Genomic DNA, 27,350 nt, shown 5'->3' on the forward strand with positions numbered 1-27,350 from the left:
AAGAAAATAAGGAGGTCCGTAAAACCACCCATAAATTTGGGAATTGAATGGAAGGACTTACAGAACTCAGCATCATACAGTTGTGCTCATAGCTAAGATCTTTTTTCTCTCTTTTTATTTTTCTGTTTTTTTAGATTTTATTTATTTGAGAGAGCCTAAGTGGAGAGGCAGAAGGAGAGGGAGAAGCAGACTCCCTGCTGAGCAGGAGCCCATGCAGGGCTCCATCCAGGGACCCTGAGATCATGTCCTGAGCCAAAGGCAGATGCTTAACCAAATGAGCCACCCAAACACCCCTCATGGCTAAGATTTGTTACAACAATGTAGTAAGGATATGCAGCTGACTCATTAGGAAAAAACACAGGTGGAGTCTGGGGAGTATTTAGTGAAGGCTTTTTATTATGCTCTCTTCCTCATGGGAGGTCACTCACAGCTTACCTTTCCCCCAGCAACAAAAATGTCATTTCTGTGTTTCCACTCCAAGGAAGCTCATTAGAAACTCAGTTTCAAAGATTTATATTGGGACTGGTCATGTAAGCATCTGCCTAGCACATACCAAGATTCCAGACTCCTAAGAGTACAAACCACATTGGTTGTGTAGAATGTTTAAGCAAAGAAAGTTACCATTATCAATAGGGAAAGTTTTCTATCAATGTAGGGTACTGTTTACCAGTCAGGTTCATTGATGTCAGTTGAAGGACAACCTTGCAAGCAGCCTTTCTAGATAGCAGTCTCAGGCCTGCTGTGTTCTCTTTTTTAAGCAGTATTTTATTTAGGTTCTAATTGCTACATATGCTAATGTCTAAAACAGGAAAAGAGTGAATAAAGTTTGCTTTCATGGCCTAATTTTTCTGGCAAAATTGTGTGACAGTACATAGGATATACTTCATCTCATACTTGATTTTTCTGTTACCACTACCTCAAGGAAGTTCTTTTTGCAAACATTTTGAGAGGTATAACAAGTTTTTACTAGGTCTTCTATCAGTCCTTTTATATTCAAATTCTTGTGATATTTCTTTTTTTAGGTTGTTTTACCTGTCAGTTTCTCATTCATCATGGCTTCACAGGTTCTTCAAGTATTTCTCCAACATTATTTTAATGTTTGACTTCAGGAATTTTATACTTGTACCTTTGGACTTTGTAATCGATTTATAGTGTATTTACATTTTATTGTTAGCTGTTTACAACATCATTGATGAATAATATACTGAACAACAAAGCTGTTGACTTTGGAAAATTCTATATTCTATATTTGGAAAATTCTATATATATAGAATATATATAGAATATATATATATTATATTATATATTATAGAATTATATATATTATATATAATATATATATTATAGAATTATATATATTATATATTATATATATTATAGAATCTATATATTATAGAATATTATATATTATAGAATATATATATTCTATATAGGAAAATTCTATATTCGTAAGGAGGGAGGTTGTTTGGGTAACATTTTGTAAATGGTTTCCATGAGTGAGAATTTTCCTATTTTGAAGATTTGAAGACTCTAGCTTCCTTTATAAAAATTTGGTAACTTGGGGCACCTGGGTGGCTCAGTGGGTTAAAGCCTCTGCATTTGGCTCAGGACATGGTCTCAGGGTCCTGGGATCAAGCCCCGCATCAGGCTCTCTGCTCAGCAGGGAGTCTGCTTCCCCCCCACCCCACACCACTCTCTGCCTGCTTCTCTGCCTACTTGTAATCTCTGTCTGTCAAATAAATAAAAATCTAAAAAAAAAAAAAAAGAAAAAGAAATTTGGTAACTTGAAGGGACAGAGAAAATGATTACTCAGATACAAAGGACCTTCTGTAAAAATAAATGTCAAGAGCTAAAATTAACCACAGAAGATGGGAGATGGGACCTTGGTTTAGTGGATAAAACACTGGAGGAGATATTAGAAAGCCCAAGTTCTAGGCCTAGTTCTGCTGCTTGAGAAAGATTATAAATATCTTTACCCCTGGAAAAGGAATGTGATTTAGAGCTGTGCTGCTCTGTACTGTAGCCATTAGCCACATGTGGCTATTTTAATTTAAATTATTTAAAATTAATTAAATTAAAAAATCAGTTCTTCAGTTGCATTAGCCATATTTGAAGTACTCAATAGCTACATGTATCATACCGTATTGGAAGTGGCTATCACATTGGCAATGTAGATTAGAGTGCTTCCATTGTCACAGAAAATTTTGTTGGACAGCCCTGGTCTAGAGCAGGGATTGCTAAATACTTCTTGTAAAGAGCTAGATAATAAACAGTTTCATTTTTCTGGGCCACACAGTCTCTGCTATAGCTACTCAACTATTGTAGTGAAAAAGCAGTCATAGACAGTGTGTAAATGAGTAAGTATGGCTATGCGCCAATAAAACTTTATTTATAAAATTAGGCAACTTACTGGATTTGGCCCATGGGCAGAGTTTGTTATCCCATAATCTAAAGAATCACTTAAGTCTCTTCACATAAGTGTCAGTATAGACAAAGTTTGCATTTAGAGTAAACTCTCACATCAATATTGCCTTTATTTTAAGGAAAAATGTTTTATTTGAAAAGAAGGAGGTAGTATGTTTAAGGATATTTTCATTCCTTTGACACTGATATATTGCCAACATCTTTCCTCTTATCTTCATTAATTTTCCTTCCATGTGACAGTTCTTCTATCATTGGCTCATTTTATTTCTAATTTCCTCCCTTTTGTTTTTATTTCTTTATCTTGAGATAGAATATTGATAGATGAACTAGAAAGATTAAAAAGACAGTAGGAGAAAGGAGCCTGGGTAGCTCAGTGGGTTAAAGCCTCTGCCTTCAGCTCGGGTCATGATCCCAGGGTCCTGGGATTGAGCCCTACATCGGGCTCTCTGCTTGGTGGGGAACCTGCTTCCTCCTCTCTCTCTGCCTGCCTCTCTGCCTGCTTGTGATATCTGTCAAATAAATAAATAAAATCTTAAAAAAAAGAGAGAGCGGGAGAGGTAAATATGTGGTATCATAGACCTAATCAATATCAATTCTATCATAGCCTATAAATTTAATTCTTAGGTTTTTTTTTTTTTTTACTCTTGCATTGCTGCATGGAAATTTATTCAATCACCTATTTTTCCAACTCTTAACTTCTTTTTAAATCTTAATTTCTGTTCTAAGTTATTTTCCAAAATGGTCATGTATTTTGTAAAACGAAGAGGATTAAAAGATAAGGAAAAGGAGAGTGAGAGAAAAGATAAGGGCAAAAGATAAAAAGTAGGCAGGGCTGAACATCCACAGCCTGGGTGGGTTGGGCCTCTGCCTTCCGCTTGGGTCATGATCTCAGGGTCCTGAGATGGAGCGAGTCATCTGGCTCTCTGCTCAGCAGGGAGCCTGCTTCCTCCTCTCCCTCTGCCTGCCTCTCCGCCTACTTGTGACCTCTCTCTGTCAAATAAATAAATAAAATCTTTTAAAAAATAAAATAAAAAATAAAAAAAGAATAGAAAGGACAAGATATACCCTCCCATCTTAACAACTTGAAAGGTGAACAAAATACGTAAAATAGCAGTTTTGAACCGTTGTGCAAAATGCAGCACAGGGCAGCAGTCCCTGAGGGAAAGGAAGCAAATGAAATAAATCTTGTGGTTGCCTTACCACATGGACTAGAGGGAGCTTCCAGACAGAAGCGCAAAAAGAAAGAAAACAAACAGCCCTGTGGCCTCAAGTTCAGAAGACAGAATTTGGAGTTTAAAAGCCTCCAACAGGTAGAATTTATGGGGCTAAATACCAGAGAGAAAGGATCTGCATAAAGAGAACTTTCTAGAAATTTGAAGGAAAATCCCCTTGTTTCTTTGACTGATATACAAATACATTCAAGAAAACTATGTAAGATTAGGCAAAGAGCCAATAGGAAGGATGGGCAGAACCATTGCTGGAGTTTATAGAGGGCTGAGTAGTTTGTGTTTCCACCAGCCAAAATGGCAGGAACTCTTGAAACATGGAAGCATCAAGTAGAGGGTATTTCTTGCATAGTTGAGTTAAATTGGTACAAAAAGGTTCTCTGGACTAACCTTAAAATTTTAAAGAAAATACCAAAAAGATCATACTAATTCCAGTAACCAAAACATGTCCCAGAACAAAGCCCAACAACATCTAAAGGAATATAATGAAATTCAGCACTAAGCAATATAAAAATCACAGTGTCTATCAACCAGTCCAAAATTTTTTAAATAAAAAAGTACAAAATATTATCCATAAGCAGGAGGAAAAAAAACAAAAAAAGATCATTCAGAAATGTGCCAGATAATAGAATTAGCAGAAAACTAAGTTAAACAAATGTAACTATATACTCCACATGGTAGGCAGAATTCTAAAATGGTCCTCAAGATTCTTACTCAGTGACCTATACACACTATGTATAATACCCTCCTTTCAAGTGTGGGTGGGCCCAGCCTAATGAAGTGAATCTTTTAAAAGAAGGAAGGCATCAGAGAGAGCCATATGGCAAAGAACTGCAGAAGTTTCAAAGGAGCTGAGAGCAGTCCCCAGCCCACAGCCAACAAGATTACAAGAACCTTATAAACTTTCAAGGAAATGAATTATGCCAAAAACTAGGGAGCTTGGAAAAGGACCCTAAACTTTAGGTGATAATCAGTCTATGCGGACACTTTGATTTCAGCCTGGTAAAGACTCTGAGCTGACAACGTAGCCACACCATGCTCAGATTTCTGACCTACAGAAAACCTGTGAGATAATAAATTTATATTATTTTAAGCTATCACATTTGTAATAATTTGTTATGCAATAATAGGAAACTAATACACTCTCTTATGTTCAAGGAAGTGGAGGAAAACAAAAAGATTAGATGATGGGAAGAGAAATGGAAGTTATAAATAAGACTCAAACTATTAGAGATTAAAACAAAACATGTGAAGTGAGATATTCACCAAATGGGTTAGTTAATGGCATACTAAATACTGAAAAGTAAGTGCAGTGGATTTGAAGATAAAGCATTAGAAATTATCCAAAATAAAGAAAAAAAGTGAGAAAACAAAGACAAAATAAGAAACCCTTAGTATCTGTAGGGTAATCTCAAGTTATGAAATATACATGCAGGCTTAATCCCCAAAAAGGGGGGATAGAAAAAAATTTGGAGAATAAAAACCAAAATTAACCAAATTTGATGGAAACGGTAAACCCACAGAACCAAAAATCTCACCAACCCTCCGGTAAAAGAAAACTGCAGCAACACGTACCATAACCAAATTGCTGAGAATCAGTAAAAAGGGGGGAAATATTTATTTATTTGTTTATTTATTTTTATTCTCATAAAATAAAATATCACTATCAACATAGTATAATAGTACAGTAAAGGGAGATAATTTAACTGATGCCACCAATCAAGTCATCATGTGTCCTAGAAGAAAAACATACTTCTAAGCATTAATAAATGATCATTGCAATGAAAATAAAGATACATAATAAAAGGAAAGATATACCATGCTCAAGAACTGGAAGAATTAACATTGTTAAAATGTACATGCCACTATTTTTTTTATTTAGATTCAACCAGCTAACAAAGTGCAAAAATGTACACCATTAGTTTCAGATGTAGTATTCAATAATTTATCAGTTGTGTATAACACCCAGTGCTCGTTACATCACACACCCTCCTTAATGCCCATCACCCAGTTACCACTCCCTCTACCCACCTCCCCTCCAGCAACCCTCAGTTTGTTTCCTATGATTAAGAGTCTCTTATGGTTTTTCTCCCTCTCTGATGATTTCTCATTCAGTTTTCTCTCCCTTCCCCTGTGGTACTCTGTGCTGTTTCTTATATTCCACATATGTGTGAAACCATTGAAACCATTTGCTAATTATCTTCCCCTGATTGACTTATTTTGCTCAGCGTAATACCCTCCAGTTCCATCCATGTCAATGTAATGGCTGCATAGTATTCCATCGTATATATATACCACATCTTTATTCATTCATCTGTTGATGGAGATCATGGCTCTTTCCACAGTTTAACTATTGTGGATGTTGCTTCTGGGAGCATTGGGGTGCAGGTGCCTCTTTGGATCACTAAATTTTAGCCATTCTGACTGTTATGAGGTGGTTTCTCATTGTGGTATTGATTTATGTGGGGAAAATCTTTAAAACAAAGTTTTGAAATGTATACAGGAACTTTTTTTTAGTATATGTGCTGTCGAAGCGAGCACTGTATACAGGAACATAAAAGAACGGCAGGCAGCTTCTTATCAAAAATTTTGCAAGCCTAAGATCAATGCACAGAAATTAGTTGCATTTCTATACACCAACGCCAAGACAGAAGAAAGAGAAATTAAGGATTCAATCTCATTGCAAACTGCACCCAAAACCCTAAGATACCTAGGAATAAACCTAACCAAAGAGGCAAAGAATATGTACTCAGAAAACTATAAAGTACTCATGAATGAAATTGAGAAAGACACAAAGAAATGGAAAAACGTTCCATGCTCTTGGATTGGAAGAACAAATGTGAAAATGTCTGTGCTAACTAAAGCAATCTAAAACACAATCCCTATCAAAATACCATCCATTTTTTTCAAAGAAATGGAACAAATAATGCTAAAATTTGTATGGAACCAGAAAAGACCCCGAATAGCCAAAGGAATGTTGAAAAAGAAAGCCAAAGTTGGCGGCATCACAATTCCAAACTTACTCTATTACAAAGTTGTCATCATTAAGACAGTATGGTACTGGCACAAAAACAGACATATAGATCAATGGAACAGAATAGAAAGCCCAGAAATAGACCTTCAACTCTGTTGTCAACTAATCTTCAACAAAGCAGGAAAGACAGTCTCTTCAACAAATGGTGTTGGGAAAATTGGACAGCCACGTGCAGAAGAATGAAACTGGACCATTTCCACCGCACACAAAAATGGACTCAAAATGGATGAAAGACTTCAGTGTGAGACAGGAATCCATCAAAATCCTTGAGGAGAACACAGGCATCAACCTCTTTGACCTCCGCCGCAGCAACTTCTTTCTAGAAACATCATCAAGGGCAAAAATGAGCTTTTGGGACTTCATCAAGATCAAAAGCTTTTGCACAGCAAAGGAAATAGTCAACAAAACCAAAAGATAGCCAACAGAATGGGAGAAGATATTTGCAAATGACATATCAGATAAAGGACTAGTATCCAAAATCTATAAAGAACTTACCAAACTCAACACCCAAAGAACAAATAATCCAATCAAGAAATGGGCAGAAGACATGAACAGACATTTCTGCAAAGAAGACATCCAAATGGCCAACAGACACATGAAAAAGTGCTCCACATCACTCTGCATCAGGGAAATACAAATCAAAACCACAATGAGATACCACCTCACACCAGTCAGAATGGCTAAAATTAACAAATCAGGAAACAACAGATGTTGGTGGGGATGCAGTGCAAGAGGAACCCTCCCACACTGTTGACAGGAATGCAAGCTGGTGCAGCCACTCTGGAAAACAGTATGGAGGTTCCTCAAAAAGTTGAAAATAGAGCTTTCCTACAACCCAGCAATTGCAATACTGGGTATTTACCCTAAAGACACAAATGTAGGGATCCGAAGGGGCATTGCACCTGAATATTTATAGCAGCAATGTCCACAATAGCCAAACTATGGAGAAAACCTAGATGTCCAATCAACAGATGAACGGATAAAGAAGAGGTGATATATATATATATATATATATATATATATATATATATATATATACACAATGGAATACTGTGTAGCCATCAAAAGAAATTTTGCCATTTGCAATGACGTGGATGGAACTAGAGGGTATGATGCTGAGTGAACTAAGTCGGTCAGAGAAAGACAATTATCATATGATCTCACATGAAGAATTTGAGAGGCAGGGTGGGGGGTTATGGGGGGTAGAGAAGGAAAAAATGAAACCAGATGGGATCAAGAGGGAGACAAACCATAAGAGAGTCTAAATCTCATAAAACAAACTGAAGATTGCTGGGGGGTGGGAGGATAGAGAGATGGTGGCTGGGTTATGGACATTGGGGAGGGTATGTGCTATAGTGAGTGCTGTGAAATGTGTAAGCCTGATGATTCATAGACCTGTACCCCTGGGGCAAATAATATATTATATGTTAATAAATAACGGGAAAAAATTTCAAGCCATTGGACAAAGGAGCAACATCTTTAAAAAGTATTGCAAGGAGAAATAAACTTGTCAGTCTAGAATTCTATACCCAGCAAAAAAAAAATTTTCAAAAATAAAAGTGCTGTTGGCAAAGATGTGAAAAAGTTGAAACTCTGATACATTGCTGGCGGTAATGTAAAATGGTACTGCTGCTATAGAAAACACTCTGGCAGTTCCTTCAAAAGTTAAAAAAACATAGAGTTGCCATATGATGGAGAAAATTCCACTCTTAGGTGTATAGCCAAGAGAATTAAAAACATATTCACACAAAAATTTGTATGTGAATATTCAGAGCACTCTTTTCCAAATAACCAAAAAGTGGAAACAACCCAAATGTCCATCAATTGATGAATGTATAAACAAACGCATATCAATAATGTTCTCATCATACCTTGCAAGTAGCATTCTTGGATTAAGATATTTATTTATTTATTTATTTGGGGGTGGGTGGCCAGGGAACAGAGGGAGAGGGACATGCAGACTCCATGTTGAGCACAGAGGCTGACGCAGAGCTCAATCCCATGACCCTGAGATCATGACCTGAACTGAAATCAAGAGTCAGATAGATGCTCAACCAAATGAGTCACCTAAGAGACCCTAGAAATACCTTTATTACAAGTGTTCTTGTTCTCTACATGCATGGAAGAGTAGGTATAAATTCTAGTCACTGTTATTACACTGTTCTCATACCAGCTAGCAGGTAGCCAGATCAAACTGTTGATACACACAGCAGTATGGATGAATCTCAAAAACATTATGCTAATTTAAAGAAGACAGATGCAAGAAGACTTTATCCTATATAATTCCATTCATATGAAGTTATACAAAAGGCAAATATTATAGTGTTGGCAGCAGATTACTGAGTGCCAAGTGCCAAAGAGAGGTGGGGAGGGATTGACTGTTAGAGAGGCATAATGAATTTTTTTTTTTTAATTGTGGAATGTTTCTTAGCCATGGTTATAGTAGTGATTACTCCAGCAAAGCTGACTTTAAAAAAAAGGAAAGAAAAGTCAGGCAGGGGGCCTACTTCTTGATCACCTTATTTTTGTCAAGTTCTTTGTTCCTCAGGTCTACCCCACTGTATGACCTGGGACTCTCTCCCAACTATAGCGTTAGCCTTTTCTGTTTAGTACCTTATGGCCCATTTGATGTTCTCTTGGGCTTTTTTGGCTTTTTCCTACTGAGTGTTATGCAAACAAAGCTATTCAGGGTCCCATTCCCTCTGAGCTGAGTTCTGTGTCTTCCAAAACAAAAGTTGAATGAACCCATGTTAATACATTAGAGGAAGGCCTCATCTTACCACACAGAATAGTCACCTGTAATGTGACATGATTTTTAAGTCTAGAAAAGCTTCCCTTGTTAATAAACAAACAAAAAAGCCAGCTTTCCCCTAACTCCATATAGAGCAGTGGAAAGAGGGTATAAGGAATCTATATTTTTAAATAATTCCACAGGTGACTTTACTGATCACTCAGGCTTAGAAACCACTGGATTGAGGTAGTTCTCACCCCATCTTTTAAAAACAAAAAATACCTTTACTCAGACTTCACTAAGTTTTCATCAAATATCTTTGCAGGAGACTTTTTTTCATATGCTATTTATTATCTACTGTTTCTCATTACCTCAGTTGGTCTTTTCACTCTTCTAAAGAAAGAAGGGGTTTAGGGGACTACTTTCATTAAGAATCCACTATGTACAAGGTATTTGACAAGGGCTCACATCTAGTTCTCATAGATGATAAAAAATGAGGTTTAAATGGTAAATAACTTGCCCAAGGATGTAGCTAATAGGTTAGGGGAGTGAGTTTTGTATGCTCGAGTTTAAAACATATGTGTTTTCTTTTATGCTGTGCTGACTCCAAGCTGATGGAACAAATGAGGGGCTATCCTTATCATCTTCACTGGCCCATATGCTCCTAAATTCTCTTGCTTCTCCATACCTGGACATAAGGAGAAAGAGATAAGTCGCTAACACAGACCATATCTCTATTTTTTTAAAAGATTTTATTTATTTATTTGACAGAGATCACAAGTAGGCAGAGAGGCAGGCAGAGAGAGATGGGGGGAAGCAGGCTCCCTGCTGAGCAGAGGGCCCGATGCAGGGTTCGATCCCAGGATCCTGAGATCATGACCCAAGCCCAAGGCAGAGGCTTAACCCACTGAGCCACCCAGGCGCCCCAAGCATATCTCTATTTTAAACAAAATCCTGACCATCTTTTCCTAATCAGGTTTTTCAGTTATTTGAGTTACTTACTTGCCTCACCCAGATGGAATCATTGGCTTTTTTTCACTAGTTGACTTATACTATAAGCTAATTAATAACATCTTTAACTTTGATCATTTATAAACTTCTAATATACAACAGCTTTGAGTTACTCAGAGAACCTTTATTTGTATTAGAAACTGCTCCCCAGTCAATGTTACAACCTCTATGACCTCAGTTTCTTCTTCTGTAAGGTGATGGGATTGGAGTAGATTATTTCTGTTTCCTTTTGCATCCTTTCATATAAGTCACTTATTTAGGACACATGACAGATTTGTACAAACATTATTAGAAGGGTCATTGGATTTTTCGAGCTAGCTCATTAAACTTGTTGAACAAGTAACATACATAAAATACAGTAATGCAGTTTGGAGGAAGAGACAAAGGACTCTGTTAGAGTCAGTGTTGCATGTCATTCTGCCTATGTTTACTTCTTGATTGCAATGAAGGCAGCATATCTGGTACTTTCATGTCATTATGTTTTCATCCTCCTGGAGGGATGGGAGACAGATCAGGCCAAATCCACGGAGCAGTTTACAGCTTTCATATCAAATTTTAATCAAAAATTTTCTTGGCCAGGGTTTGAAACTTCTTTTGATAACTTTTAATACTTTGATAATTTTTAATAGTGGTAGCGTAATGAAAGTGGAAATTACTGATCTTCTGTGTCTATAGAAATAAAAAAAAACTATCTTCTAGGCAGCTGAGATTCTACTACAACATGGAGCAAACCCAAATCAAAGGAATCAAAAGCAGAAGACTGCTTTGGATGAAGCAGATGATGAAAAAATGAAAGATCTGCTGAAATCTTACGGTGCAATTGAGACTGATAATAGCGATGAAAGTAATGTTATAGCCACTGGTGTGTATGTCAGCATTGCTATTTTAGACAAGTATATACCTCTGCTTAGAAAAATCTTCAGATTTCTAGTGTAAATTGTTTCATAACTGGGATAGATGTTTTGTATGTTTATTAAACTCTTGAAAAGCATTTAAAAATTATTTATTTTTAGAAATTAGCATTTCCAAATTGGTTTAATTTATATACCATATGATCCTGTTGGATTGGCATTACATGTTGAAATGGAATCCATATTATTTGTTAAACAATCATTAATCTCTAACATTGGGTCTGAGATAGAGATGTAACTGAAACCACACATATTGACTTACTGGTAGGGAGGATGGAAAAAGTTGGCATTATACTAAAGTCTTTGCAACTGAGATTCCGTTAGTTCAAAATTTGTAGTGAGTCATGTGAAGGGGACTGATGCCAACTTTTCAGTACTCTAATGTCCTAATGCTAGAGTATGAATTTGTTAAGCAAATACACTTGTATGTGTGTGTGTATATGTGTAAATATAGTGTAAAAAATATTTAAGGGAATTTACAGTGAAGCAAAATTTTATGAACCATTTTTTAGAAATAGTTTGCATTTAAATGATATAATGTATTATCTGTAAGAAATAGGCATGTAGTGAACACTAATTTGAAAACATATATTTGTTAAGTACCTGCCAAGCAAATAAATTGAGTGCTTGCCTTTGAGGAACTTACAGTCTTGTGGAGCGATCAACCAGAAAACAAACAGTTAAATGCAGTTTATTAAGTATTGAGAAGAGTGATTTTTTTTTCCTTTTCTGTCCTGCTTGAGCCTTGATTCATTTGAGAAACCAAGGAACATATCTGCCCTTTCTCTCTATGAGGCAGAGTAATACACTCTTCTCCCAGCTTACCACAGTCTTTACCAGTTGTTGATTTTCAAGAGAGGAATCCTGTTACTGATGTGATTGGTCAGACCCAAGGATAATCATTGTCTCATATTTTACTAGTGTGATAGATTATGTGTAGGTCAAGGTCAAGACTGATACAAGGTTCATCTTTTCATTGCCTGCTACCATATAGAGCCCAGCCATGTCTCTTTTCCTCTCCATGGCCATATTTGAAATTAGTGGACACTGTGCTATGAAGTGCTGTATCTACTCGCACTTGTCTGTAGTTTATTATGTAGGCATTTCCTTGATCAGGTACCCTAAAAGGATGAGGGATGTAGGGTACAATAGTTATATGAAGAAAGGAAATCCAGAATGGGAAAAAGATCTGAGACAATGAATCATAGACACAGTTGATTGATAGCATGGATCTGGGAATCACATCTGTTTTCAGTAAAAGCTGTGTAACATTAAGGAAACTTCCTGAATCCCTCTAAGCTTCATTCTCCTCTTCTGTAAAATGGACAGAGTAAGCTACCTATCTTACAGGGCTCATATGAAGATTAAATAAGATGGTTCAGGAAAAGAGTTCGCCATCCAGTGTGTGATCAGCATTCAGTAAATGTTCACTGTAATCACTCAATTGATAATAATAATAAACAATGGGGTGCCTGGGTGGCTCAGTGGGTTAAAGCCTCTGCCTTCGGCTCAGGTCTTGATCCCAGGGTCCTGGGATCGAGCCCCACATCGGGCTCTCTGCTCAGCAGGGAGCCTGCTTCCCCCTCTTTTTCTGTCTGTCACTCTGCCTACTTGTCATCTCTGTCAAAGTATTTAAAAATAACAATAATAATAATAAATAATGAGATGCTGATCAACATTATTATAGTAATTGTAGATTTAATTTATTCTACTTCTGTCACCATTAAAATTGATAAAATGATGCTAAATTTTTCACATTATTATATTTTCTAATTTTAATTTTTAAAGTCAAAATTCCTGCTGTCCGACCAAAAAGACTTAAACAGTGTTTTTGTGATGACTGCAAAACTGTTGATCCACCTTCTCTTTCACCCAGAGAAAAAACAAGAGAAAACCATCCTGTGGTGAGTGAAGTTGAAATCCTTTCATTTTTCATCTTGGAATATGTCATTCTTTGGGCCAGCCAGCCAGCCATTGGCTGTTGGCAGTACTCTTTACATTTTAAGAACACACAGGTTGCAAATGTATTTTTTTAAGATTTTATTTATTTATTTGACAGAGAGAGAGCAGCAAGAGAGGGAACACAAGCACAGGCAGAGGGAGAAGGAGGGGGAGAAGCAGGCTTCCCACAGAGCAGGGAGCCCAATGCAGAACTCAGTCCCAGGACCCTGGGATCATGACCTGAGCCAAAGGCAGACGCTTAATGACTGAGCCACCCAGGCACCCTGAAAGTAATTTTTGTCACAAGAAAATAATATGGCTAATGAGCCAAGAAAATATGTTGTATAGTTAACTCACTTATCTGCTTTGAATACAGAATTATGGATTAGCTGCTGTTCTTTACAACTAGGTTGTGTTCTTTACTTCTTTTCCCACTATCACAGTGTGTCTTCGCCCACCCATTCCCATAAAAAGTCTAAGATGCGTAGTAGGTTGAAAAGACCCTGGAACCCAGGCAGAGGAGAGATAGGCAACTGGGGTTAGCCATCCTGGAATCTCACATGGGTTATAGTGATAGTGTTTGCTGTATGTGAAACTCCTTGTATTAAAGTGTGTGTATACAAAAATAACATAGTAGTTGCTCAATAAAAAATATTACTTGTTAAGATAGATACATGTAACTTGATAAAAATGTAGAGATTGCTAGAAACTAACTTCTTGAGAAAATAGCATCCTCAATGAAATATTATTTTAAATAAGACTATGTACATTGAGGGGCACCTGGATGGCTTAGTTAGGTAAGCATCTGCCTTTGGGTCAGGTCATGATTGCAGGGTCCTGGGACTGAGCCTCACATCGGGCTCCACGCTCAGCAGGGAGCCAGCCTGCTTCCCTCTGCCTGGCGTACCCTCTGCTTGTGCTCTCTCCCTCTCTGTCAAATAAATAAATAAAATCTTAAAAAAAAAGACTAGGTGTGTTGATTAGACTTCTCTTACATGCTTTCTGTTAACCATTGTAAAGAAGACATTGTGAGGGGCACCTGGATGGCTCAGTGGGGTAAGCCTCTGCCTTCAGCTTGGGTCATGATCTCAGGGTCCTGATATCAAGCCCCGCATCAGGCTCTCTGCTCAGCAGGGAGCCTGCTTCCCCCTCAACCCCACCTGCCTCTCTGCCTACTTGTGATCTCTCTCTCTGTCAAATAAATAAATAAAAATTTTTTAAAAGGACATTGTCATTCATTGAATCTAAACTAATAATCAACAAATTTATAGCTTAAATATTTTATCTTAAGTAGTATTCAAACTAAATTGCATTTGCCTCAGCACTTTGAAAATGTTTTACATTGTTTCCTGGTATCTGTTGTCATGGACAGAAAAGTCATCCATCAGTCTGTCGTTCCCTTGTAGATTATCTGTCCTTTAATCTTACAGATTTTATGTTCTCCACTTTTACTAAGTTGTGTCTAAATGTGGAACATTCTTATTAATTTATACTCAGGCCTAGAAATGTTCCTTTAATCTGAAGACACATTTCTTTTTTTTTTTAATTTATTTTTTTGATTTCTTTTCAGTGTTCCAGAATTCATTGTTTATGCACCACACCCAGTGCTCCATGCAATATGGAAGGCACATTTCTTATTTGTATTTCAGGAATTTTTAGTCCTTATACCTTTGAAAATTGCCCCTGCTCCATTCTCAGTATTTTTCTGTTTTGTAACCTCTATTCAGATGTCTTTTCGACCAGTATCCATGTCTTATAGTATCCTCTTCATATTTTCCGTCTAGCTTTCCACAGAATATTCTGTGTGATATCCTTTGACCTCTATTGCAGTTCATTTTCTCTCCTTAAATATTTCTTTTCTTTTTTTTTTTTTTTTTTAATATTTGACAGAGAGAGAGAGATCACAAGTAGACAGAGAGGCAGGCAGAGAGAGAGAGAGGGGGAAGCAGGCTCGCTGCTGAGCAGAGAGCCCGATGCGGGACTCAATCCCAGGACCCTGAGATCATGACCTGAGCCGAAGGCAGTGGCTTAACCCACTGAGCCACCCAGGCGCCCTCTCCTTAAATATTTCTAATCTATTTAACCCATACGTTGAGCCTTTAATTTAAATAACTTTTTTATTTCTAGAAATTCTGTTTGCTATTCAAATTTTTTGTTTTAAAGGAAGAAAAAAATTTGAAAAAGACTTTTGTGTTCTTAAAATATTGATAGAATTTAAAAAATCCGAACATTTTTTAAAAGGAATTTGAAAGTCCCTTCCCAGTTCTTTCTCATGATAACATGATTCTCTATGTGGTTTTTAATTTTTTATTATAATCTCATTTCCATGAGGACTGAGTACTGTGGGAATTTTGGTGTGCCTAACCTTTGTGCTAAACATTTGCATCTGCTGAAGCCCTAGAAGTTGATCAGTTTCGCACAAGTTTTTGTGTTAATTTCTCAGTTTGGGTTCCTGAACCACACAGATTATGTAAATTTAGTTCTTACATACATGTGTGGTGTAAGCTTGAGTCTCTAATTTTCTACCCAAAGCCTTGGGTGGTGGCAAGTGGAGTTTTTCTAACCTTTAGTTCACGTAAAGGTCACTAGTTTTTTGTGGGGATTCTGTGCCTCTTTTTTCCTTTGGGAGCATTAAAAACCCAGCCGCTAATACCTATACTTGTTCCAGATCTCTGATGGGTCACCACTAGTTTCATTTCTGACACCAGGGAATTTTTCAGTCATTTTCCATTCCTAGCTGCGTGTGTGTATATTTAAAGTTTATTGTGTTTTGTGTACTCTTCCATGTGTTTGGAGTAGGCAGAGGTTCTTCTGTGTCAGCTCAGCCCACCATATTGATTATAAGTCTCTTTAAGGAATATTTTCATGTAAAGATTAGAATATCTTGGAAAAACTGCCTGTTTTTATTAACTGTATAGGTGTTTGCTTCAGGAGTAATATATCATTTCACATGCTAAACTTCAGAAAAAATATAATGGAGATACAGGAGTCTGAAGAAAACCAAATTTGGGTGGGAAATGGGTAAAATGGGTGAGAAGAGTGGAGGTAGGTTTCCAGTTATGAAATGAATAAGTCACAGGGGTAAAAGGTACAGCATAAGTAATATAGTCAGTGATATTGTAATAGTGTTGTATGGCAAAAGACAGTAGCCATACTTGTGGTGAGCATAGTATATAACATATAAACTTGTCAAATTATTGCTATTCACCTGAAACTAATGTAATATTATGTATCAACTATACCTCAATTAAAAAAAAAAAGAAAAAAACAACTTTAGAAAAGGAGGAAAACTCAAGAAGTATTAGACCTTTAAAGTCATTAAGGGTTAGTCTTTTGTAAATGTAAACTTATTTTTGAATGTTGGAAATTTCAAATCAAATTGGGGAGAAGGGTGACTCTATGGCCAGATACAAAGGAAATGAGATGATTTTAGTCTGCTGCTACCTTATAACACTTACAGATCACAGCATGTAGGCAGCTTTCTTCTCTATACCCATGTAGATGGAGTAATAATACTAATGTTGGTATTCACTGAGTACTTATTATACGATAAGCTCTCCTCTAAGTCCTTATATTAACTCATTTCGTCCTCATAATAACCCTTCTGGGTTCATTGTGTTATCTCATTATCTTCCTTATTACAGTTGAAGAAGCTAAAGTAAAAGAGGTTAAGTAACTTAACCCAAAATTACATTTCTGTTAAGTAGCAATACCAGAATTAAAGCAGTCCCAGGCAGTCTGGCTACAGAGCCTGTGCTTCTGACCACAGTGCTATACTGTACAAAACTGTAAGACAGGTATCAGAGGCAAAGATGATCCTGCCATTAAAAATAGGAAATTGGGGGGGCACCTGGGTGGCTTAGTGGGTTAAAGCCTCTGCCTTTGGCTCGGGTCATGATCTCAGGGTCCTGGGATCGAGCCCTGAGTCAGGCTTTCCGCTCGGTGGGGAGCCTGCTCCCCCCCCCCCCCGAGTGCCTCTCTGCCTACTTGTAGTCTCTGTCTGTCAAATAAATAAATAAAATCGTTTAAAAAAAATAGGAAATCTGGAATAAAATTAGTGTGAAGCTTTCTGTAAGCACAGTATAAACTGTCTAAAGCTGCTTGTTCCAAAGACAGATCACAGGTTGGGTTTTTTTGGTGTTTCTTAAGATAAACAAGCAGTAATGGAGGATTAAGAAGGGGGATCTTAGAGGGAAGGTTATGCTGGCTCCTTCAGGGTGGGAAGTTTCAAGAAAAAGCTGGTGTGGAGTTGCCTGTGGTAGCCAAGACTAAGTGCATCCACAATATGAGCAAAGCAGAAAAGAAAATCAGCACCAAAAAACGTTTTCTTTATGCTGACCTGTGGATAGAGGCTTCGCTAGGGCTCAGATGCAGACCTTTAGTTTGCTTTTATAGCCATTACACTATAGCCATAGTGTAAAGAGAGATAAATCTCATTTTGTTTGTTTTGCATATTTATGTTTTATAGTTCTGCTCTGATGCATTTCATAAATGAAAGCAGTGAGATTGCTTTTCCACATAATTGTATGGTTTTATTATGTGCATTTTTCATGTCCCTCTAGGCATCAAAGTAAAATTTCAGAGCAGTGTACATTAGAAAGCTTTGAGGACTGTCACGTTGTTTAAATGAATATATATTAAGAATATATAAAAGGATAGGTAATATGAGTCAGTCCATAAGTTGTTTATTGAACAACAGCTATACATCCAACAGTGTGGAAACCAGTGACAAATATAAAAGCTTTGCTCCTGCCCTATAAGATGTTATTTTCGTGATAGAGAAATATAATGTGTAAGATATTATATATATTAATGGTAAATTAATACCACCAAAATTTTTAACTGATTCTGAGAAAGGAGAAATCTGTATAAGTTAGATTAGTTAAAGGTTTCATGTATGATACGGGTTTTATATAATAATAAGCAGTACTTATTGAGCTGTCATGTTTTGCTAGCACTGCCCGAAGCATTTTACATATGTTACTCTATTCAGGCAAGGAGAGGACAAGTAACATGTGGAGCCACCCAGCTAGGCAAAGTTGAAGCCAGAATTCACATCCAGGCAGTCTAGTCCCAGCATCCACTTCATGATAACTTTTCTCATAAGAAAGAGATGCATCTGGGCAAAGTTAATTGAAGGCATTCCAGGCAAGATAGTCAGTACTAACGAGGGCATGGAGAGGTGGCCTTAATTCCCATTTGTGAATTTTTGAGAGAGTTATGTTTGTATTTTTAAGATTATGTGTGAGATTTTAATAGTGTGCAGTGATAGTCATAAAGCCTTAAAGTGAATTTATTGCATATATGTGATCTTTAAATATTATGTGCTGAGTTGTTCTTTTATGATTTTATAGCTATGATTAAAACAGAAGTCAGTGAGAAATTATGAGTCTTTATATGGTTTATATGAGGTTTATATGGTTGCTACTCATATCTTCTATTTACCAGGAATAGATCTGCTACATAAATCAAAATACTTAGGTTTACTTCCCCACGCCCAATACGCAACAGTTTATACAGTTAAGTTTAAACAAAGCATGAATACATTTCGAACATAAAGTGAAATGAGTATTCTAGCAACACTTTCTTTAGCACTTCTACTGTGCATTTGACAATTGTGTACCAGAGAGAAATATCTACCTTCCTGTAATGAAGTTTTAATATTTTTATCTGATAGCATCAGACCATCAGTGCCATTCTACAAGATATAGAAGAAAAACAAGAAAATTTACTAGAATTTGAAATAAGAACCCCTGAAGATGCAGGTAAATATGGACCCGTGCTCAAGTTTGATTATTTCATACATCCAAGGTCATTGCTCCCTCCACTTCTTAAGGTACAGGTTTATGTCAAAGCTTATTTATGGTAGCTGAAAAGTAACCTTTTTTTAAACGTGATAATAAAGTGCCAGGAATGAGCATTAGAAGTCATTTTTGCAAAAAAAAAAAAAAGAAGAAGAAGTCATTTTTGCAAACCAGTAGTTAGTGTAATTGTTGATCGAAATACTTCTAGACTCAAGGTATAGCATAAGTAATATGAGAGACACTCAGAACCATGATCAGAGGTAAGCTCCTACTGGTGATGTGTTTAGATGAATACGTGGGGGGAAAAAAGCATAAGGTAGTGACTAGAGATGAGATTATGCTACTCCTTAGCTCTTCAACTTCACCCAGCTATGGAACCCTTAAAAACAGATTAGAAAAGAAATAGGCAGTTGTGACTCATGTAGGGAAAATCCTCATACCTTTCAGATGAACAGATAGACCGGGTAAACGTCTTGCTGCATAGATGTCTTCCTATTTACAAAACACTAGTGATGCAAAGTGGTAAATTTGACTTTGATTCCCGACCTAATAATCTGAATTTCTCAAAATTTCAGTGACTGTTTGCAAATCTTTGATAGATCACAGTTGTGTTTTCTTGAGTTATGACTTACAAGGTAGAAATTAGCTCCTGATATATGCAGATCTGAATGTTAAGTAGTTAGGTAAAAAGTAATTTGAAGTATCTCATCAATCTTTTATGGAACAGGATATATTATTAGTTCATCTCTTGTCTTAGTTCATACTGTATAGTCTTTAAAAAATTATTTCAACAAAGAAGTCAAACTCTCTTCACAGATGACATGATACTTTTTGTGGAAAATCCAAAAGACTCCACCCCTACATTATTAGAACTCATATAGCAATTCAGTAATGTGGCAGGATACAAAATCAATGCACAGAAATGGGTTGCTTTCCTATACACTAATAATGTAACTGTAGAAAGAGAAATTAGGGAATCTATTCCGTTTACAATAGCACCCAAAACTGTAAGATACCTTGGAATAAACCTGACCAAAGAGGTGAAGTGTCTATACTCTAGAAACTACAGAACACTTATGAAAGAAATTGAAGAAGACACAAAAAGATGGAAAAACATTCCATGCTCATGGATCAGAAGAATAAACATTATTAAATGTCTATACTGCCCAAAGCAATCTATACTTTCAACGCCGTCCTGATCAAAATACCAATGGCATTTTTCTAAGTGCTGGAAAAAGAATCCTAAAATTTGTATGGACAAGAAAAGACCCGAATCGCCAAGGAAATGTTGAAAAAGAAAAAGCTGGGGGCATCACGTTGCCTGATTTCAAGCTGTATTACAAAGCTGTGATCATCAGGACAGCATGGTATTGGCACAAGAATAGACACATAGGTCAATGGAACAGAATAGAGAGCCCAGATATGGACCCTCAACTCTGTGGTCAACTAATCTTCCACAAAGCAGGAAAAAATATCCAATGGAAAAAAGACAGTCTCTTCAATAAATGGTGCTGAGAAAATTGGACAGCTACATACAGAAGAATGAAACTCAACCATTTGCTTACACAATACACAAAGATAAACTCTCAGTGGGTGAAAGTCCTCAATGTGAGACAGGAATCCATCAAAGTCCGAGAGGAGAACATAGGCAGTAACCTCTTTGACATTGGGCACAGCAACTTCTTTCAAGACATGTCTCCAAAGGCAATGGAAACAAAAGTGAAAATGAACCTTTGGGACTTCATCAAGATAAAATGCTTCTGCACAGCAAAGGAAACAGTCAACAAAACAAAGAGGCAACCCACGGAATGAGAGAAGGTATATGCAAATGACACTACAGACAAAGGGCTGATATCCGAGATCTGTAAAGATCTTCTCAAACTCAGCGCCCCAAAAACAAATAATCAGGTCAAAAAATGGGCAGAAGATTTGAACAGACACTTAGCCAAAGGAGACATATAGATGGCTAACAGACACATGAAATAATGTCCATCAACATTAATTATCAGGGAAATCAAAACCACATTGAGATACCACTTACACCAGTTAGAATGGCAGAAATCGACAAGGCAAGAAACAACAAATGTTGGAGAGGATGTGGAAAAAGGGGAACCCTCTTACACTGCTGATGGGAATGCAAGTTGGTGCAGCTACTTCGGAAAACAGTGTGGAGGTTCCTCAGAAAGTTAAAAATAGAGCTACCCTACGACCCAGTAATTGCAGTACTGCATATTTATCCCAAAGATGCCATGGGCCCAAAAGGCCCATGTGCACCCCAGTGTTCATAGCAGCAATGTCCACAATACCCAAACCATGGAAAGAGCCAAGATGCCCTTCAACAAATGTATAAAGATGTGATCCATATATACAATGGAATATTACTCAACCATCAGAAAGAATGAATACCCAACTTTTGCACAACATGGATGGGACTGGAAGAGATTATGCTAAGTGAAATAAGTCAAGTGGAGAAAGTCAATTACATGGTTTCACGGATTTGTGGAACATAAGGAATAGCATGGAGGACTCTAGGAGAGAAAGGGAAAAATGAAGGGGGGGAATCAAAGAGGGAGAGGAACCATGAGAGACTGTGGACTCCAGGAAACAAACTGAGGGTTTTAGAGGGGAGGGAAGGAGGGGGATAGGGTAGCCGGGTGATGGGTATTAAGGAGGGTACATATTGCATGGAGGAGCACTGAATATTATATGCAAACAATGAATCATGGAATGCTACCTCAAAAACTAATGAAGTACAAGTATGGTGGCTAACATAACATAATAAAAATAAATAAATAAATAAATAAATAAATAAATAAATAAATAAGTGTTTCCTTTAAAATTATACCCATTCTACCTTTCATCTTGGTCTAATACATGGTACATGTTATGATTTGGGGAAAATAATACAAAATAATTTATACCCTCAAACAAATGTGAATAATTCATATATTTTATTTAGTATTTATAATGTCTTATATACCTAAGGTAAATTTTCCAATTTTATAATTTTTTCTTAAAAAGACATAAAAATACACTTCCAAAAAAAAAATTAAAAAAAATGCTAAAATTACCTACTGTCCCACCACAATATTTGTTTCCTTTCTTTTTCTAAGAATTTAGTTATGCAGTTATACCTCAATAAAATTATTTAAAAAATAGTTTGGATCATGCCAAATTTGCCAATTTAACATTTTTTCCCCTATAGCCATTATTTGTGGTAGTTTACATAGTATTGTGTTCTATTAATGTTCCAGGGTTCAATTTTTCCCTTTTTGTTGAGCATTTAGATTTTTCCAATTTTTTTGCTATTCTATAGCATATATCTTCCTCAGGTAATATTAACAGAATTGGAACTACTGGGTCAAAAATATGTAAACATTTTAAAATCTATTGCTTTATATCAATAAATTATTTCATTAAATATTAAATACTAATTTAATTTGCACTTTCATCAACACACATTAGTGTTTGTTTTCCTTTACACTGCTAATAGCATCAGTATTTTCATTTAACTTAATTTGAATAGTTTAATAAGAAGAATGCCTTATATTTTCACTTGCCTTAATATTAGTGGTATTTTTTCTTTAGTTTATTTCCTGCTTTGTGAATTGACTGTTCTTCTTTGTCCATTAATAAATTGGAGCCATTTTATGTAATCAAGTTATTGACCCCTTTTCTTCCATAACTGCTGCAAATACGTTTTTTAGCTACTTAACTGTCTTTATGTGTAATGTGTTAATTTATGCTTAAGTACATATATTTTCAAATTCTGTATGGTAAAATGTATCAACCTTTTTCCTTTGCTATTTCTTTTCATGCTTTTAAGATTAGAAACTTTTCTCCTCTGCCCATCCCTATGCTTTATAATGTAATTTTATTCTTTTTTATCAGGATCCCTTTATTTTCATCTCACTGCCCCTTTACAGGAGGAGAGGAATGCAATGGGACTCTAGAGTTCTTGATTAGTAACTAAATACTGACTGCTATTGACTCCATCAATCTTTGGCAAATGTCTAAAACTTAGTCTCTTCAGAGCAGTTTTCTGAGGCTGTTTTGGAAGTTCTACCTGGCTATTGTATGGCAGGACAGCGCATTTTTGTTTCCCTGACTCCTTTCAGTCTCTCCTCCTCCTCTTCCTCCTCCTCCTCCTCCTCCTCCACCTTCTTCTTCTTCTTCTTCTTTTTTTTTTTTTCTTTTTTTTTTTTGGTGTCCCACCCTATACAGGCTCTTTCTCTGAAGGAAAAGCCATCATAGTCAGGATCGCAGGGCAGACTTCACACCAAGTCCTCAGGATCCTAGCACTCTGAATCAGTGGTTAGAAGGGAGGACCGTTAATTTCTAGCAGCTGCTTTCCCAATACCCACCTGTTCAAACGTCTTGCTCTGCAGGGTCTCAACCTCTTGATGTTCAAGTAGGAAGCCAGATGTGAGTCCATCATCACCTCAAAAGACAATTATTACTGTCTTCAACAATCCATTGAGAGACTGCCCACCCCACCCCCATTAGACTTGAATAAAGGAGAGAAACCTCACCTCTCACTTTAGCTGCTCATATTGGAGATTCCCATCCAGTTGAGCAATAGCTCTCTGAAGTATCTTTACAAATTCACCACCTCCGTATTCTGAAACCTTTTATATCTTTGATCTGGCTGAGGGATCTGAAAATAATGAATCCCGTTGTGTACATTTCTTTGCAAGTTTTTTTTATAGATGTCTTGCATTCACTTGGGTATCAGATATCTTTAGTGCCTCAACCAAACTGACCAGAAAAATGTTTACTTTGAACATTTCATGTTATTTTTTAATTAAGTGTTTCAACTGTTTTATTCATTTAAAATCTCTTTCCACATGTGGCACAAGATAAAGATAGAGTCTCCTATCCCCATATTACTACTCTATTTGCCTCCTCTATTTGTTGAATAATTTCTGTCATTCTCCTTTTGTTATAAAGCCTTATTATCATATATTAAAATCTTACGTATATTAGGGCAACTTCTAGGTTTTCACTAAGATACCACTGATTAATGTATCTGGCAAATAAGTATATAGTATCAAATTAATGTAAAATTCTTTATATCCTTTTTTATTTTTATTTTTTAAGATTTTTTAAAAAGATTTTATTTATTTAGAGAGAGAGAGAGTGCTAGCCCAAGCAGGCAAAGTGGCAGGCAGAGGCAGAGAGAGAAGCAGGTTCCCCACTGAGCAAGGATTCCAATGCAGGACTCAATCCCAGGACCCTGAGATCATGACCTGAGCCAAAGGCAGTGGTTTAACTGACTGAGCCACCCAGGCGTCCCTATATCCTTTTTTATAGAGACATAGAGAATCTTCTGTGTTACTATGATAATGTGAATTTTATCTGTGATTTAAAATTCAGTTAGAAAAACTCAATGTGACAGGGTATATAGTATGAACATCTTTTATTAAATAATGTCAAATATGCCAAACAAATTTATATATAAATTTTTAATGATCATCCAGGTTTCCCCCCTTTTTTGGCACATGCATCATATAAAATTAATCCTCGATCATAGTAATAACAAGACAGAAACTGCTATGGGAACACTGATTCTGTGCTAATCAAATCATTTGTCTGATTTGCAAAGGGAACAAATTCATGCTCTGAGCTTGATTTCATTTCCCACCACTTATTTTCTCTAAATTATATAGAAAAATATGCATTGGTCTAAAATAATTGGGAAAAAACTTAGAAACAAAGCCAAAAGTGAAATAAATAACAAGTAGCTTAAAGAAGTAAAATGTATTCATCCAAGCCTTTCCATTTACTGCTTGGGAATCTGGATTTAATTGACATTTATGTGTAAATCTTGTGGATTTGTGATGGGTGAGGGAGGTAGTGACCTTTACTTAGGAAGTAGTGGAAGAAAGTAAGAAAATTTTAAGTAATTATTATAGAAGTAATTTTATATACATCTTTAAGTAACCTTAGATATCATATAGTCCTATCTAAGTGTTAAGTGTAAAGAACAAGAACTGATAGCATCCTTATTTTAAGCACATATAATATTATAATTACATATAGTATAAATATATAGAATTATACATTAAATATTAAAAACTTTTGCATGCACAAAGACATGCTACCAAAGTATTAATAGTCTGTTGTGGAGTGAAAAAGAGAAAAAGCAGGGGGATCTTATTCTTCTGTGTAAACATTCATATTGTTTGAATTTTTTTTTACAATGTATTCCTTTTATATTTTAAAAAGTAATTTTAACAAAATAGTCATTTCCCTATTTATCTTTCTTTACTAACCTTATTTCACAGATAAGTAAGAGGACCGTAGAGGTCATGTGATTTGTCCAGGTTTGCAGAGCTTAGTGGAGTAGCAGCAATAGAACGCAGACTGGCCTGCTGTATTCAGGATACTTCCGTATGGTGGCATAATTCAATGGGCCTTGACTTATGTATCTGGGCCACTGATACTAGGGAGCAGGTAGGGAAATAATGGCTTTTTAAGAGTAACAGTAAGGTTGAGTCCTGGGTGATCAAATTTAACATTTGCTGTCTCTCAATTAACTGACTTTTTTATTACTATATTTCCAGAACAATACATTGAAGAGATGTTAGAGGTAAAAGAGGTTATGGATAATGTGCTTGCCAAACAGAAGGCAGAAAGAGATGATCTGGCTAAAAAATACAGGTGAGTGAAAAAAATAGGAATGCTTTAGAGTTTTCATAATTTATCCCTTTTTAGTTACAAGAGTTAGATCTAGAATTTCTTAAGAGTACAAATGTTGCTTCGGACCAAAGAATGACTTTGGTCCGAATCTAATCTATTATGGGTAATTGTACTTCTCAGAAATATCTTTTTCTATTTTATTACTTGAAATATTCAGAAAAAGACATTTTAGTGTCTTAAAAAGTTGTCTACAGCCAAGAATTTTATGAAAGTGTCTCGTCCTAAATCCCAAAATAAATTTCTTTCCATAGTGAACTCAGATTTTTTACATTACAAATTTTTCCTTTTGCTATCACAAGTATTGTCTTTCTAAGCAATGTAACCATGTATATTATTGAGTTTTGTGTATTTCTAAACTCTCGGAATTTTTAAGAGGCTTCATCATGATGATACTGGTTATATACCATTTTTTGTCCTTTTCTTGAGAAAAATGTGTTACATGCAACTAATGAATCATTGAACACTACATCAAAAACTAATGATGTACACTCTGCTGGCTAATTGAACATAATAATAAAAAAAGAGAAAGATGGGGCACCTGGGTGGCTCAGTGGGTTAAGCCTCTGCCTTCAGCTCAGCTCATGGTCTCAGCTCATGGTCTCATGGTCTCGATCCTGGGATCGAGCCCCAAGTCAGGCTCTGTGCTCAGTAGGAAGCCTGTTTCCCCCTCTTTCTCTCTGCCAGCCTCTCTGCCTACTTGTGATCTCTCTCTCTGTGTGTCAGATAAATAAATAAAATCTTTTAAAAAAAAGTTCTATTTTTTTGTTGTTGTTTGGGCATTATTTTTATTAGTTTTTCATAGACTTAGCTATATATGCTTTTGGGGTTTTTTTTGGTCACGATGTCTCTTAGCAACTTTCAAATATACAATAGAGTATTATTAACTATAGTCACCGTGCTGTACATTCTATCCCCAAGACTTACCTATTTTGTTACTGGGTGTTTGTACCTTTTGGCTCCCTTCACCCATTTTACCCACCCTCCACCTTCTACCTCTGGCAACCACCAATCTGTTCTCTGTATCTGTGTGTTCAGTTTTTGTGGTTTTTTTAGGTTCCACATATAAGTGAGACCATACAGTATTTGTCTTTCTTTTTCTGACTTATTTTACCTAATATGCCCTCAAGGTCTGTGCATGTTATCAAAAATGACAGGACTTCTTTCTTTTTTATGGCTGAACAATATTTTTCTGTGTGTGTGTGTATAGTGTATACATACCACATTTTCTTTATCCTTTTTTTAAAAGATTTTATTTATTTATTTGACAGATAGACAGCAAGAGAGGGAACACAAGCAGGGGTGGTGTAAAAGGGAGGAGGCTTCTTGCTGAGCAGGGAGCCCAATGTGGGGCTCAATCCCAGACTCTGGGATCAAGACCTGAGCCGAAGGCAGACGCTTAACAACTGAGCCACACAGGCATCCCGTTCTTTATCCTTTGATGGATATGTAGGTTGTTTCCATGTCTCAGCTGTTGTTAATAATGCTGCAGTGAATATGGGGTTGCAGGTACCTTTTGACGTTATTCTTTATTCGCACGTGATCTTTCTGATTTCCTTTATGTTCTTG

General features: G+C 36.3%; 1 protein-coding gene across 1 annotated transcript in view; it reads left to right on the forward strand.

Annotated features, from left to right (window-relative positions):
• The window catches only part of ANKRD31 (ankyrin repeat domain 31), a 148,259-nt gene that overhangs the window by 87,851 nt on the left and 33,058 nt on the right, over window positions 1-27,350 (forward strand). The window contains 4 exon segments of the mRNA XM_045998906.1: window positions 11,126-11,288; window positions 13,126-13,241; window positions 18,956-19,043; window positions 25,649-25,745. Of these exon segments, the coding sequence (XP_045854862.1) occupies window positions 11,126-11,288; window positions 13,126-13,241; window positions 18,956-19,043; window positions 25,649-25,745 (464 nt within the window).

Source organism: Meles meles, chromosome 3 (assembly GCF_922984935.1).
Source record: "Meles meles chromosome 3, mMelMel3.1 paternal haplotype, whole genome shotgun sequence".
NCBI lineage: Eukaryota > Metazoa > Chordata > Mammalia > Carnivora > Mustelidae > Meles > Meles meles.